The sequence below is a fragment of the Frieseomelitta varia genome, unplaced genomic scaffold (assembly GCF_011392965.1).
Source record: "Frieseomelitta varia isolate USP_RPSP 00005682 unplaced genomic scaffold, Fvar_1.2 scaffold_823, whole genome shotgun sequence".
NCBI lineage: Eukaryota > Metazoa > Arthropoda > Insecta > Hymenoptera > Apidae > Frieseomelitta > Frieseomelitta varia.
In genome coordinates this window covers 508,841-523,560 of record NW_025110616.1, presented here as the reverse complement: position 1 = coordinate 523,560, position 14,720 = coordinate 508,841, and the positions used below count along the sequence as shown (strand labels likewise).

The window sequence follows — 14,720 nt, the reverse complement described above, 5'->3', positions numbered from 1 at the left end:
ACGCGTGCTCAAAAAATCAACGTAGTTTGTGCCTGTTAGTTTCCCATCAAGAAAAAAAGGTCCAATTAAAAATTTATCAATTATTCCTGCCCATATGTTTAAACTGTTGTTGATGTCTTGAATGCACAATAACACGTGGGTTTTCGTCATCCCAATTATGATTATTATGAAAATTGAATATACCATCCCTGGTAAAACTACTTTACTAGAGTTTGCTCTGTTTATAAAATTTATTATATCTCATAAAGGAAGATAGATAGGACATATATTTATCTGACTTTTTTTCATTATTTTTAGGCGTACAATAAGTAGGTCCTACAAATTACTAAACACCCTGTATATACACAGGATAGGTCACCACATATTGTCATTTAGCTTCACGTCGTTATTATTACATGTAGCGAAAAATGTTTCAATCGAAGTTGAGTGGTTTCGAGAGGGGCACGTTTTGATGATACTAGTTTCCTTGTAGGTGCACGTGTAGAGGTTATTATTACCGGTATTTTAAATGGATTCATATATCTTTGATGCACCTTGATATACTTTACATCACTTTTTTTCCATTATTTTTAGGCGTACAATCAGCTCCCGAAGTGGGTCCCACAAGTTACGAAACACGCTGTATATAGAGAAAGAGAGACATCGCATAATTAAGTGTAAAAAAGAGTATCGATTATATCGAGTCAATAGCTGAAAGGCAGTGAGCACATCGTTGAAATTCCCTCGACACACATTTCTTACAGTTTCTGTATCCGTGTAAACTCGCTATCGTATTACCGTTTCTTTATCGTGGGAATTTCTGATGTTTTATTGCCGGGTGACTCGAAAGAGACGAACGATAGGAGATACGAATTGATTTTAGGGAGGAAGGAAGATGGGGCAAAGAGGAAGCTGAATTCCTCGCGTTCGGAACAGCGATTGAATTGCTTCTCAAATTGTTAGGCGTTCCTCTCTGTCTCGAGAGTTTCCGATACACGACGATGCTTATTGTACCGTCATTATTCAGTATCCGGTTCGAGGACCTATTTACCCACCGTGAAAGCAATTTTTATGGTTGCATTGAAATTTGAAATTACTTCGGGGCCGACTTTCGTACATTCGCGAATTCTCTTCAAGACTGAGACACGTAAAAGTGGTATTCGTTGGAAATGAATGTTTCATTTCAAACAAGATGCAAGTAGATTTATGTAAAGATCGAATTGTACATAAATTTCTGAGCAAACAAAATAGTAAACAAAAATTAGAAATTATTGTATTTATTTTAGTTGAAAAATTCCAGAAGTCGTGGCAAGGTGTGTATTTCTCGTTTTGTTTAAATTTACTACTGACTGTGACTCGAGCTGTGACTCTTTCCAGTCGAGAGCAAAGATATCGCAGCCAGATTGCTTCGACCAGTTGCGCTTTGCGTTTCAACCCCTTAAGCTCAAAGCTCGGAATATTCCCTGCAGCACGTTACTTTCAAAGAGCAAACCCCCTGCATTTAAATATTACTCCGAATCATCATTATTAATCGCATTACTTTCTCCCAGTTTTTATTATCCCCCCGGTTGGAAAAAACAATTTCGAAGGGGATGTTTCGCTGCAGCGCTATAAATAAATGACCGCAGAAAGACCCTTGCGAAACAGCCGCTGCCATTTAAAGCAGAAAACAGCAAAGTTGTCTTTCTTTGTTGCTCTTTATCCAACGTGCAGTGTGTCCAGTTTAAATTTATCGAGTTTATCAAGAAGCTACATACGGAATATATATTTCTATCAATTTGGGATTGCATTCGTGAAATCTCGCATTTCTAATTACTGAATTTTTGCATCTGAAACATTGAAATTCGAAATTTCGAACGTTGCAATTTCATCTTTTTCTTTCTTTCCTTTAGATATAGACCGTTAAATGACAGGGCTATCCACAAGTAACGTCGTTTCTTTCAAATTTAATGAACATTGATTTCTTAATTTAATTTTTATTTCTAATACTCTTAATTTAACTTTTAATTTAATAAACATTGCCACCTCGTGACAGCAATTTAAATGAAATAAAATTTTATACAGTATCGAGAAACGACGTTACTTACGAGTACCATTGCTACTTTATTCCATTACATACTTTGTTACTCGCTGTCGTTCGTAACGAAGTAAATGAAATAAATAAATTGGGCTTGTTTCATTTCTCGATAGAAAACGGTACGGTATTTTTAAATTGAAACGTAGTTTTATTATGCATTAAACGTAGGTGAAATGTCGCGATACAATACTCGGGACGGTGTTTACACACACGAGGGTGGAACGTCGGAGGCGCAGGCCTCGAACAAGCGCGTTGGACGCGTTATTGAGTAATCTCTCACACCGGCACGGATTTTATTTCCACGTTTCGCCAGCCGGAGCCAAAAGGGCAGGATGCCAAGGGATCGGCGTAAGAAGGATCAGATAAAGTTCCAGATATGTTCGAGCTCCGCCTACGTAACTAGAAAATTCACTTTGCCCCGCCGAGAATCGCGAATCGACCGACCTCGTCGACCGAACTTCCAAGTGTGTACGTCACTGCGAACGTTTGCAGTTAAGTCGGCGGAACGACAGAATCTGATAGACCAGATTTCCCAGTTTCGAACCTTTGATCGTCCGCGAGATCCAAATATCCCCCGTTTCCAAACTCACCGAACTCACCGAACGTTGGGGAATTTCGTCGAACGGTAAAAATGGTCAAGCTACACTAAAAAAACGTATGTACGACGTTCAAAAGTTTTCGAAAGACGTTTTGAAATATTTTGCGAATGTTTGAAATATTCGTGGCTACGGAGTTGGTTTCGAAATATTCGGATGAAGTGGCTTTAAAATTTTGCGTTGGAAAATTCTGTTTCAACCTGATACAATTTTGTTCATGTTGATTGATTCAATTATTCAACAACGTGACGTCATTTGATTCGATGTATTAATGATTCGACTTTCTATAATTCAATATAATATATGTAATGTATATATAACATATAGATAATATGATATATAATATGTATAATATATGTACAATATAATATAATATATATATAATATAATTCAATATAATTTAATTTTCTATAATTCTGTCTGTATAATATGTATAATATATGTATATAATATATATAATGTAATATAATATAATATATACAATATATATAATATATAAGTAATATAATATAATATAATATATATAATATAATTTAATATAATATAAAAACTATATATATCTGTCTGTATAATATGTATAACATATGTATAATATATATATATATATAATGTAATATAATATAATATATTTAATATATAAATAAGACAATATATATAATATAATTCAATATAATTTAACTTTATACAATTCTGTCTGTATAATATGTATAATATATGTATATTATATATATAATGTAATATAATATAATATATATAATACAATATATAATATATACATAATATAATATAATATAATATATATAATACAATATATAATATATACATAATATAATATAATATAATATATATAATATAATTCAATATAATTTAACTTTCTATAATTCTGTCTTCTCTATAATTTTCCTCTCTTTCTATAATTTTGTCTATTAACCGATTAATTTGTATAATTTGTAATTTTGTCTATTAACCGATTAATTTGTATAATCCGATCAATAAGGGGAAAAGATATTTCGATAGTCCTTAATTACCTTCAATTTCACGGCTTTTAACCACGCCGGGAAAATTCACTGTCCTATTCCCTCAATCTATCCTAAATCAGGATCCAATTAGTGCGCCAAGGAATTTCGCTCTGAGCTTGAAACAACTTTCGTTAAAAAGTGAATTCTCGGTTACATCGCCGGGATGGCTCGCGATTAAAAAAAACAAAAAAAAAAAAAAAAAGAAAAGAAAGAAAAGAAAGAACGGTGAAAAAGGAGACACAGAAGTTATCGAGTCTTCGTGTCGAGCCAACTCTTGCCGACCTGGGAACCGGAAGGGTTGCCACGTTGCCCTCTACTTCCGGCCCGTGAAAACGCTATTTGGCACATAAATATTATCACAACGAGCTTCCGATTTTTCCAGTTTCGGTACAATACGGTTTCCCCCGAACCACGAGATCTTACGCTCTATAGTTTCGTAATATGCTTTTCGAGCTCGTTTCCTTTCCTTTTTCTTTTTCCTTTTCTCTTTTTTTCTTTCCCTCTATAACATCCTCTATTAACACCACGGTAAAGAACGGCCTCTAGATTCTCTCGATCGACGCTCGTCAGGTTCATCGTGCTTTCACGAGCTCGTGCAACTCGAAAGGAAATGAAAAAACGGAGAAACAACGTAACAGCATGTGTTCCGGAGACGTCGAAAAACAAAACACACAACGTCGTGTTAGAATTTGATTATTCGTTCGTTTACATCGTTTACAATAAATAACGCTAATTTCCCCCGTCCGTAATTTTACACAATGATATTGTACTAAAATTGACGCCGCGTATGTCCCTCTCTCACTTTCTCTCTCTATTCATCATTTTCCCCTATACACACACACTTCCTTTCCTTCTAATAATACGCTTCTCTTTAGATCTCGATTTCTCTTTTATTATTTTATTAGAAACAAACAAAAAGAAAGAAAAAAAAAAAAGAATTCTCTTCGTCGTGCCTCCGCTTCGTGTCATCACTCTCTCACTCTCTCTCTCTCTCTCTTGCTCTCTTCCTCTCAACCGTCGACCTTACTACTATTCTCTCTTTCTCCCTGCCTCGCGTAATCGTCGTTAAAGTTAATCGTCCATAAATTAATCGCGAGAAATACTATAAGTACTACAAGTGTGTTTTTAGACGCGAAACGAAGTGGCTGCACACCCCTGCTGACTCGAGCGGGTGCAAAAATCGCGTGACAGAATATGGAATTCCACCTTTTCCTCTCTATCTTCTGTCCAGGGTCCTCGTGCGACATACCAGTGATTGCATGTAGAATACAGAAAAAAAAAAGGACCGTCCGCCGTGAACGTGGGATATTATACGATCTAATAACGCATGTTGTCGCCTATACTCTCGGTATAAACGTGTAGCGCTGCGGGATACCCACAACGGACCACAGTTTTCTCTTTGTTTTCTCCTTTTTCTTTTTTCACTCCTCTTCTTACGTTTAATTTCTTTCGTTTTTTTTTTTTTTTTTTTCCCCTCCTCCCCCTTCCATTCATTTTTACTTCTATCAATCCTATTTATCTTTGTTTCTCACGTATCGACACGGCCGACCGGAATAGCGTATCGCTATAGACACATACACGCGCGCAAACATGCATACAAACACACACGCACACGCACGCACGCATACATGCATACACGCATACACACAAGAAGGAATAGGAACAAGACTTTTTTGGCCGCTCACCGCACCGTATCTTCCTACACACACTCACGCACGTACACACACCGAAATACGTGTCACGATCGTCTCGCGGTGTGTTAAAAACGCGGCTCGTACGAAACGCGATAGAAACCGAGTCCGATCGAGCATCGCCGGGAGATTGCATCGGATCGATCCTTCTGGCGTACGCGCACACACGTAACACATGGCAGTCTTACGAAAAATCAGGTATGTATATATATATGTGTGTGTGTGTATGTGTGTGTGTGTATATATTTTTCGTTTCATATTTATATTTTTTTATTTACTTTATTTATTCCTTATTTTATATAATTCTAGCGTTCATGTTGCTCTGCGCTTCCGCGTACACAGAAAACACCCGCGAGATGAATACCGACATATGTATGTATACACGCCGGCACGCGTGAATCGACGTTCGTTACCTGTTCGAGAATTCTACTCACGCGCATATCTCGTTACCTAGAACGTTACCTAACGACGATCAGACCTCATCGTTCGCAGATTTACGCCGCGTTGGCCGCGGTTTTGATTACACCAACGGAGTAACACCATCGTTACCCCTCGTCGTGCCGTCGTCGTGTTCATTGTTCTCCGTTGTTAGCAATGAATCAAACATCATGCCTACTATTCACACGTTCTATTCTTCTCGGTAACAGTGTATATATATAAGCGAGCGGCCATCGGTATTCCGTGAACCGTTCGGCGTAACTTGTACCTATATACGTGTAGCGGATAACGAAAGAGGGGTTGATTGGTCGACATCGGTCACGAAACTTCGTGTCGTGGCACTGTGTTCGACAGGTTCGAGCCGTGGTGTATATACCAAGTTACGTGCGATCCTCTCAGCCGTATGCGCACGAACAACAGGTATCTCGCGACAAATTGAACGACATCGTGTTGGACGACACGACGCGACGACGGAGGCAGTTCCAAGGAGGCAGGGACCATCATATTCGCCAATTCGCTGGAATCCGCGGAAAGGACCATCCCGCCACACGTCGTACGATGGCACAGAATTGAATCGTTACGTGTATGTATGTATGTATGTATATCACAACCTCTTGAGCGAGGCTTCGAAACGCTCAGTCACTCTTCGCGAACGTTCCCTTTCCTCGTTCCCCGTAGACAGTCGACGTACGTACGTACCATACTACGTACGTATGCATGTATATTGCTTCCACGTTTCTGTTCACGCGACGATACACACGTATATTCATATGTATATATATATATATATATATATATTCTTTCACGCGAACCACCGGAAGTTTTACCAGAACAACTCGTGGCCGAGTCTCGAGGTTGACGCCGATGCTGCGGCTGCTGTTGAAGATGATGACGCTCCGGGCGGCCATGGCGGCTGACCCGGAGCCGCGGTTCAATCCTCGTCGTGGTGCCGCGGGCTGGCGTCATAGCCACCGATCGAGCCCGAATTTTCCGGCGAGAAGTTCATCATGTCCGTCGGCGACAAACTGTCTTGCGGATAGTAGAACGACGGATGATCGGAACTGGGTCCAGCCGCGCCGCCGTTCAACATGGTGGCCGGCGGCGACACGCTAGGCCTCGCCGACGGACCGGCCCCCGTTCCTGGATGGTGTTGCGTGCTCAGGTCCGAGCCCACCGGAGACAGGAAGCTCATCTCTGGCCCGCTGTCACGACACCAGAGCTGCCTCATTTCCTGCCGCCGTTGCCGCATCAGCGACTTGTATTCGGAGATGCGCATCTTCTTCCCGTCCACGATGCAGGTACGTTTCGGTCGCGGCCTGTACCTGTAGTCCGGGTGCTTCTCCATGTGCAGCTTCGACAGCCGTGACTGCTCCTCGTAGTACGGCTGCTTCTCGGAGTTCGACATCGCTTTCCATCGAGCACCTGCGCCAGCAAACCAACAATGTCCTTCAATGTACACATCAACGCAATATAAATATCGCAGTATCGGTTATTATAATTAATCTGTAGTTATAATTTTAGTTATGTTTAAATACACACAGATGGCCGCGTTTGTTGATCGTAGAAATATGACGAAATACGAATGTGATGCGAAAAGTCCAACGCAGGCGTGAAGCACTTTTCTTTTGAGAGAGAACTGTTAAAAAGTGTGTCACTCGTGTTGTTAAGAGAATTTATTCGAGTTGTTTAATTATTTGTTGTTCTATTAGCATAATTTTCATTAAACAAACGTTATTTATATTACATCTATACAATGTACATGTATTTTTAGACACTAGAACTATCGACGATTGAAGCTAGAATTTAAAATTTCCATCAGAGGTATCAAATTTGTGATATTTTATAATGGAGTACACGAGCTTCTGTGTTTATACATTTTACGAGAAATTTTTAAATTTAAATTTCACGTTTAGATTCTTTAAAAACACGCTGTTTATTTATTAAAAAATCGAACAAAGATTGTAAAAATTTCGATCATTTTGATAGTGTTAACATACATATATATATATATGTATATATACATATCTAGTAATCTGGAGATATTGTCAATACAAATACGGATCGTACACAACGTTTATCTTATTTATACGATAAAGATATTCCCATTTCGTTTATTTCGTGCAAGTACGTGTCAGTACACATGTCTCTTGTATATCTCATCACAACTCCTTACCAAGTATTTTCGATATGTTGGAATTATGCATGTCCGGGCAGGCTTTCAAAATTTTCCTACGCTCGTCCTTGGCCCACACCATGAACGCGTTCATAGGTCGTTTGATATGTGGCTTGTTCTCACCCTCCCTCTTCTGCTGTCTCACCATTTTAGCTGAACAGAGAGAAGACGTGTTAGATGTCAACGCCAGCCCGCCGACTGCTCGGCTGACTCTCCCTCTCGTGAGAAGCGAATCTGATTTCAGGTGAGCGCATCACCTGGCGCTCTCGAAACAAAAGCGTAACGTCAGCCTCGTGGCTAGTCAAAAGACTGCTTACCTTTTTCCGTTATGTCTTCCGGTACCTTGTAACCCGGCTCCCGCCACACTGTAATTTCAGAATATCGCTGCATGTTATAATTCGCAACGGCAGATTGTGAGAAATGATCGAAACGATCCGAAACGGGACGTGATCCGTTTTGTGATTTATCTCGTTCGCGAAGCGAGCGAAACACCGAGTGTACAATTCAATCTCGCCTCGAGTCCGGTCTAAAAATTCGCAGCGTGTGTGTTTCGCGTGTTCGTTCGGATCGACGACAATCCACCAGCGACATCAATACCATCTTCGATCGAGACCGCGAGGCGCGAACGACGCGCGCGTCTGTACTTACTGTGCTGCGTGGATAGATAATCCTGTTCGTCCTGCGTAGCCTCCTCTCGAGAACCGGAGTGCTTGATCGGTCGTTGAGTCTGCGGCGACGGAGGCATCGCGCCGGCACTCGGCGGTATCCCGTAAATGCCGTGCATCGCGAAGTGCTTCTCGACGGCGGCGACCGCGGCGGCCGCGACCGCGCCTCCGGCACCAGCCGCTTCGTCTTTGGCCATCACCTTGCCCACTGCAACGATAAATTAAAGCGAGCCAGATAAGGGAAACTGATCGAGGGAGAAGATTTACGGAGAGAATCGACGCGCTGCACTAACGTCATTGTCGCGCCTCGTTGTGCAAACAAGCAAACGATACACCACGGCCAAGAACCATTGGATCTCGTTTCTCCGACATCTTTCTGATGTCGAGTCGTTCGATGTCTCTCCTCCAGATTTCCTCGTTACCATTTATTCGTTTCTATCGTTTTCTATTTTACTAATCGCTGAAACGCTGAAAAACAACATTTCTACCCCGGCAAAAAGATAATGTCGGTGGTTTTCTTTTGTTTTCAAACCAGGAAGCCGGGAGCACGAGTAGAATTTACGCGGCAATCTAGTGTCCACGAGTGACAGCTCGTGGAATCCGCTGGCTCGTTTCTTCTTCTCTGTTATTCTTTTTTTTTTTTTTTTGTCCCTTCGTTCCTTTTTTCCTTTTCTCTCTCTCTCTCTCTCTCTCTCTCTCTCTGTGTCTCTCTAGGCAGTGTCTTTTTCCCGGGGATACGCCGGTACACAGAGAGCCTTATCTTAGAATCACGTTACGCGTCGTTGATTGTGCTTTAAACCGAAAGCAAAAACCGGCCGCAGAAAGGGAACAGGTTTGCTCCGGAGCGAAAGAGAAAAAGAGAGAGAAAGAGAGAGGGAAAAAGCCGATCGCGAACAATCAGGTAAACGCGCGCGCATACCCGCGGATAATTAAGCGTACGTTTTCTGATCCTGGCCGCGTATTCTATGGGGTATTGATCGAATTTTTTCACGGTTGGCCCCCGCGGCCTCGCCTGTCCCCCGAAAAGGGTACACCCTGTCGCCTTTGTAAACGCCAACGAGCGAATGAATTGCGTTTTACCCGATCGGTACCCAAGAGAGAGAGAGAAAGAGAGAGAGAGAGAATGTTCGCAAACACATCTCGATAATTCTACTTTCATGCGGCCCGCGATCGGAATTTCTATCAGACTCGCTTGTAATTTTAATGATGAAATTCATCGCGGCCACTCGACGAGTCTCGTTAAAACTCGACCGTCGGGACACAGGATAACCGATTAAAGCAACAGATGTCTCAAACGTTACCTGGCTACCTTTGTGCTCTCTTCTCTCGTGTTTTATTCCGAATGCTAATCATTTTTATTTTCCTTTTTTTTTTTTCTTTTTTTCTTTTTTCAACCGATTAAATCGCGAATTATAAAAAAGACGAAACATCGAAACGAAAGGATTCTGCTTGTTAGTGAGTCTCTCTCTCTCTCTCTCAGAACGAATGTGAGAAAAAAAACAACAATATAAGTCTCGCTTACTCGGAGAGGAAAGAGTGCTGAGATGAGGTGGCAGACCAGCGTAGGGTAGGGTCGTGAGATAATTCCGTGGCATCGGCAGACCAGGCGGAAAGAGCTTAGGCGCGGTGGCCGCGACCGGTTGCTCCTGCTGTCCGCTGCTTCCCGCCCCTGTCGAGTGCGAGTCGCTTCCAGGCGACGAGGAGGACGCCGTGGCCCCCGACGACGAGGACTTGGGCTTGGTCAGGTTGAGAGGCGCGTCGAGATCCTGCAACGGTGGCGCGGTCGGCGCCACGGCGGACGAGATCGGCGTCGGCGACGCTTCCTTCTCCATCTGCGTGGTCATCTGCGCGAGATGCGCCGTCGCCCAGCCCGGCCCCTCCCGATGACTGCTGATCATCTGCAACAATTGTCATTCATCCGTCACTCCCACGCGATTTCTTTCCCCCTCTGTCTTTCTCTCTCTCTCTCTCTTTTTGCACAGTTGAATTTGAAAGCGTAAGTCGCATGCGTGGTTCCACGATTGTGAGAACAGTAGGACAAACGATTCAGGTTCAGACGATACTGTGACGTTCGTCGAGGTTTTTTTTTCGGTGAAAATTAAGAGGAGGAGGGTGGACGTGTCACTCGTTAGAAAAGCGAATTTACAGCCTCGGAGCGCCTGTAAATTAATACAGTTGAAAACACCGTAACGATTAACCTCTTGCGCTGGAACGACGTGCCACGCACGTCGAGAATTCCTTTGCCCCAAATTGCTACATTTTCTCACAGTTTCAAGTATTATTTTAATGTAACCCAGGCAAAACAAATGACAGGTTTATTGCCTCTTAATAATTTCAGTCCGGTGATTGTCGTTACCGACGAGTTCAAACGAGAAAGAAAGCGAACGACGAATTATTGTGTACGGCCACGGTCACTCGTTATGGTCCGCAAACCAGTTGCCAGCGCAAGGGGTTAAAATACCGATCTAAATCGAACGTGGCTAGCTAACTGTTGCCAAATAATTTAATTTGCGGATTTTCTGCCTCCCGCAACGGTCGAACAACTCTCGTACGCTACCCACGACGATCGCCGGCCGCCTGCGCCGAGATCATATATTTTTAGTAATAAATCTTTTACTTTTTTCCCTCCCCTCTCAAGAGAGAAACCTCTCAAATCGACGTTGCTCACAATCAGACCGATCAGTCGATTCAGTTTTCGTCTGATCGAGCCGCGCTTCCTTCCGTCTTCTTTTTTCACGTGAATCCAGCTCCTTGTCGGTGGCGCCCCCTACGCGGCGCGGAGCGACGCTCTGTGAATTTTTCATCGGGCGTCGAGCAACCGAGGGGGGTGGGGTGGGGTGAAGTGGAGGGGCGGTGGGTTCGCTTTTAAAGTTTGAACGCTCGGTGTTGCGCGTTAGGCGCGCGTAGACGAGGAGGCCTGGTATAAACGTTAATCAAAGTCGAGCGCGCGGGCGTGCGGCGATAGAGGAGGAGGAGGAGAGGGAGGGAGGGCAGGAGAACGACGAGCAGGGAAATTGGGATTGCGCTACGGGTTTACGTACGTTAGCGATCGAATTGATATGTTTGTTGGTGGTGGTTGACGTCGACGTAGCCGGCGGTGGCGGCATAGGCGATTGCACCGGCAATCCTCTGAGCTGTTCGAGAAACGGTAGGAACATCAAGGATTGCGGCCCCGACATGCTCAGCTGGCTCTTTGTCATCTGAGCCTGTAGCTCCTGGATGTTGTGCTGCATGATGTGCTCTTGCTGCCGCTTCAAGTGCTCCGTTTGCAGCCGCTGTATCTCGATTTGCTTCTGCGAGTCGACGGTCATGTGCGCAGGATACGACTGCAAAGCCACGGGACGAGCAATTAGAGGGATGATGAACCCCGTTGTGTCGTCGGCAAAAAACAGAGAATGAAATTTCCCTTCCTTTCTCTTTTTTCTTTTTTTCTATTTTTTTTTTTCTTTTTTCCTTTTCTCTTTGCTTTACAGAGAACGAAAAAAAGCTCCGCCAGCTGCGTGGCTCGCTGTGCTCTCTCGGGTATTCATTTTCTGCTTTTCAGCTGGTACGACAAGGACGATGAAACGTAACGTGGGAAAAATTGTTAGACTCGTGAAGGGGGTGAGGAGTGGGGTGGGGTGGTTTAATCTTTCGGGAACGAACGACTATGTTTCTCCTTTTTTTTTTTTTTTTGTTATTCCGAAGGTAACGGAGGATAACCACTTTCTCGCGCATTCGTTTCGAATTTTTCGATGGAAAACTCGTCGTCTCGATCGTGTTCTCGAGGAAAACTTCCAACAAGTACAGCGTTTCTGTAAAACAGCGAAGAGTGTTCATAGCTTTTAGCCAAGCGAGTTCCATCATCCTTCTCATCTGAAAGAAAACGGCAGTAAACGATAAAAGCAGCCTGATCCGATCTGACAAGGCTTTTTCACGAAAACTGCGTGAAGCAACTGTAAGACAACTGACCCTTTAGCTAACTAGGAGAAAAACCACGCGGAGAAACGGTAAAATTTTTGCAGAGGCCTGGCACCCGCGCGATTTATTGCCGCGTAATTCCTACCATTAACACCGATAATGACAGCGTCGATACCCTTTCGCTAACGCGAGCGCAACAACGTTTTAACATTCAGGCTGTAATTTAACCTCCTCTGCGTGTGAAACGCATCTAACTATTATCATGAACCGAGCTACCAACGATTGAGTATCCAACAACACGATTCTTCTCTTCTTTTTTTCTTCTCCATCAAACTGAAGCTCGTTGTCTTCTTCTCTTTTTCAAAGCACCGATGCACTGGAACCAGTTCCAGATCGAGCTTTCCCAGAAAACGTAATAAAAGAGGCGATCGAGGATATTAACTTTAATTACCGGTTATCGAGCGTGCGAAACGGAAGCAAATGCCCGGAGAAAAACGTACGCGTCATTTATAACTCGAAGTGATAACGCGAGCAGGAAGGAATCCGCCAGATTTCTCCTCTAACTAGTCTCCTTCGTCGTTCGCTTCGTGCAATTACGCCGACACGCGTAAACACACGGCTACTCGAGTTAACGCCCGATGTCAATCGAGGAGTTGTCGTCCGGCTCTAAGTACTCGCGATCGAACGAACATTTCGTAGAAACGTTTGACACATTGCGTGCCCAACCTGCTCCCACGGTTCGCGGATTTTTGGAGCAAACGGGGAAACTTTGTACAATGCATAAATATTACTATATATTTTTTATAGTAATATTTAAGAATCTATTTATTATGCATTTTAGATTTTAACTATTATTTATTTTATGTTTATTTTGACACATTGAGAACGGTATGCTCTGATAAACATACAGCCTGTATTTTCTCATATTTTTTTGAATTATTTAATGTATGATCGAAAGGGTTCTAGAGGAGGTATAGAATTTAACAAGTGTATTATTTTATTAATGATTACAATTATTAATTATTTTTCGTTTTAGAGGTATTTTATTAAATAAAATGAAAATATCTCTAGTAACGTTTCTTGGCGCGGTATAGGAAATAATTTCCCTACTTCTTGAAAAATTATATAACATTATAATATATAATTATATATTATATATAATATTATATCATATAAATTATACAACCTACAATGCAAAAAAGCGTTCCTCGCAACGTTAAAATACGAGAATTCTCGTCTCTCGTCCGCAACAGTTGAAAACTGAAATGTCCACAATGTGTTAAGTATATTTAAATATAACCCAGGCAAAACAAATGACAAGTTTATTACTTCTTGATCATTTCTATCCAGTGATATCATACCGACGAGTTCAAAAGAAGCGACAAACTATTGTATACGGTTCGGTCACTCGTTATGGTCCGCGAACCAGTTGCCAGCACAAGGGGTTAAGTACTCCGTAAAAGAGAAAAAAAGTTACCTGTAGAAGAGAAACTGTATCAAAGTTTAACATTGAACAATTTATAATTTTTCCTAGGAATTTTATATACGTGAAAAGTAATGTATTTCTAGAGATTTTTCGTAAAACGTACAAATAAATAAAAGTTTCTGCAGATTATACATTTACGTATCATAAATGTATAATCTTTATGTATTATGTGTCTTCTGTAGTCTAAATGTATATAATCTTATAAAGTTTTTCCATTCTTTTTACTTTAACGTTTCTGATGGAAATTTTATGCTTCGATCGTCGATGATTTCTTTTTTCAGCGTTAATTATTTTTCATTTTAGAGATATTTTATTAAATAAAATGAAAATACTAGTAACGTTTCTTGGCGCGGTGTGTTAGGAAACAATTTCCCCACTTCTTGAAAAATTATATACCTATATAATATATAATATTATATCATATAAATTAAATATAACGTTGCCTGGGTCTTGTCCTCTACAAAAAAGCGTTCGCAACGTTGAAACACGAGAATTCTCGTCTCCCTTTCCGCAACAGTTGAAAACTGAAAGTCGCGAATTCGCGTCTCCCGTCCACAATGTGTTACAGGCACCGGTGATATTCGCGGTTTGTTTCTCGCAAGACTTCCAACACTCCGCTTACGCAACCGGGCAGATAGTGCAGAACGTTACTCGCTACTTTTATGAAAATCTCGCGCGCATTATGCGCATTATTAA

General features: G+C 41.9%; 1 protein-coding gene across 3 annotated transcripts in view; it reads right to left on the bottom strand.

Annotated features, from left to right (window-relative positions):
* Positions 1-4,348: 4,348 nt before the first annotated feature.
* LOC122536361 (transcription factor SOX-5) overlaps positions 4,349-14,720 on the bottom strand; it is a 166,596-nt gene continuing 156,224 nt past the window's right edge. For 2 of the 3 annotated variants that reach the window (XM_043668675.1, XM_043668674.1), the window contains exons 4-9: positions 11,680-11,964; positions 10,161-10,536; positions 8,622-8,846; positions 8,291-8,338; positions 7,974-8,126; positions 4,349-7,222 (exon numbers count right to left, since the gene is read on the bottom strand). In XM_043668675.1, the coding sequence (XP_043524610.1) occupies positions 6,732-7,222; positions 7,974-8,126; positions 8,291-8,338; positions 8,622-8,846; positions 10,161-10,536; positions 11,680-11,964 (1,578 nt within the window). In that variant the 3' untranslated portion in view covers positions 4,349-6,731. The remainder of the gene's footprint in view (positions 7,223-7,973; positions 8,127-8,290; positions 8,339-8,621; positions 8,847-10,160; positions 10,537-11,679; positions 11,965-14,720) is intronic. The other variant, XM_043668676.1, reaches the window with a different exon arrangement.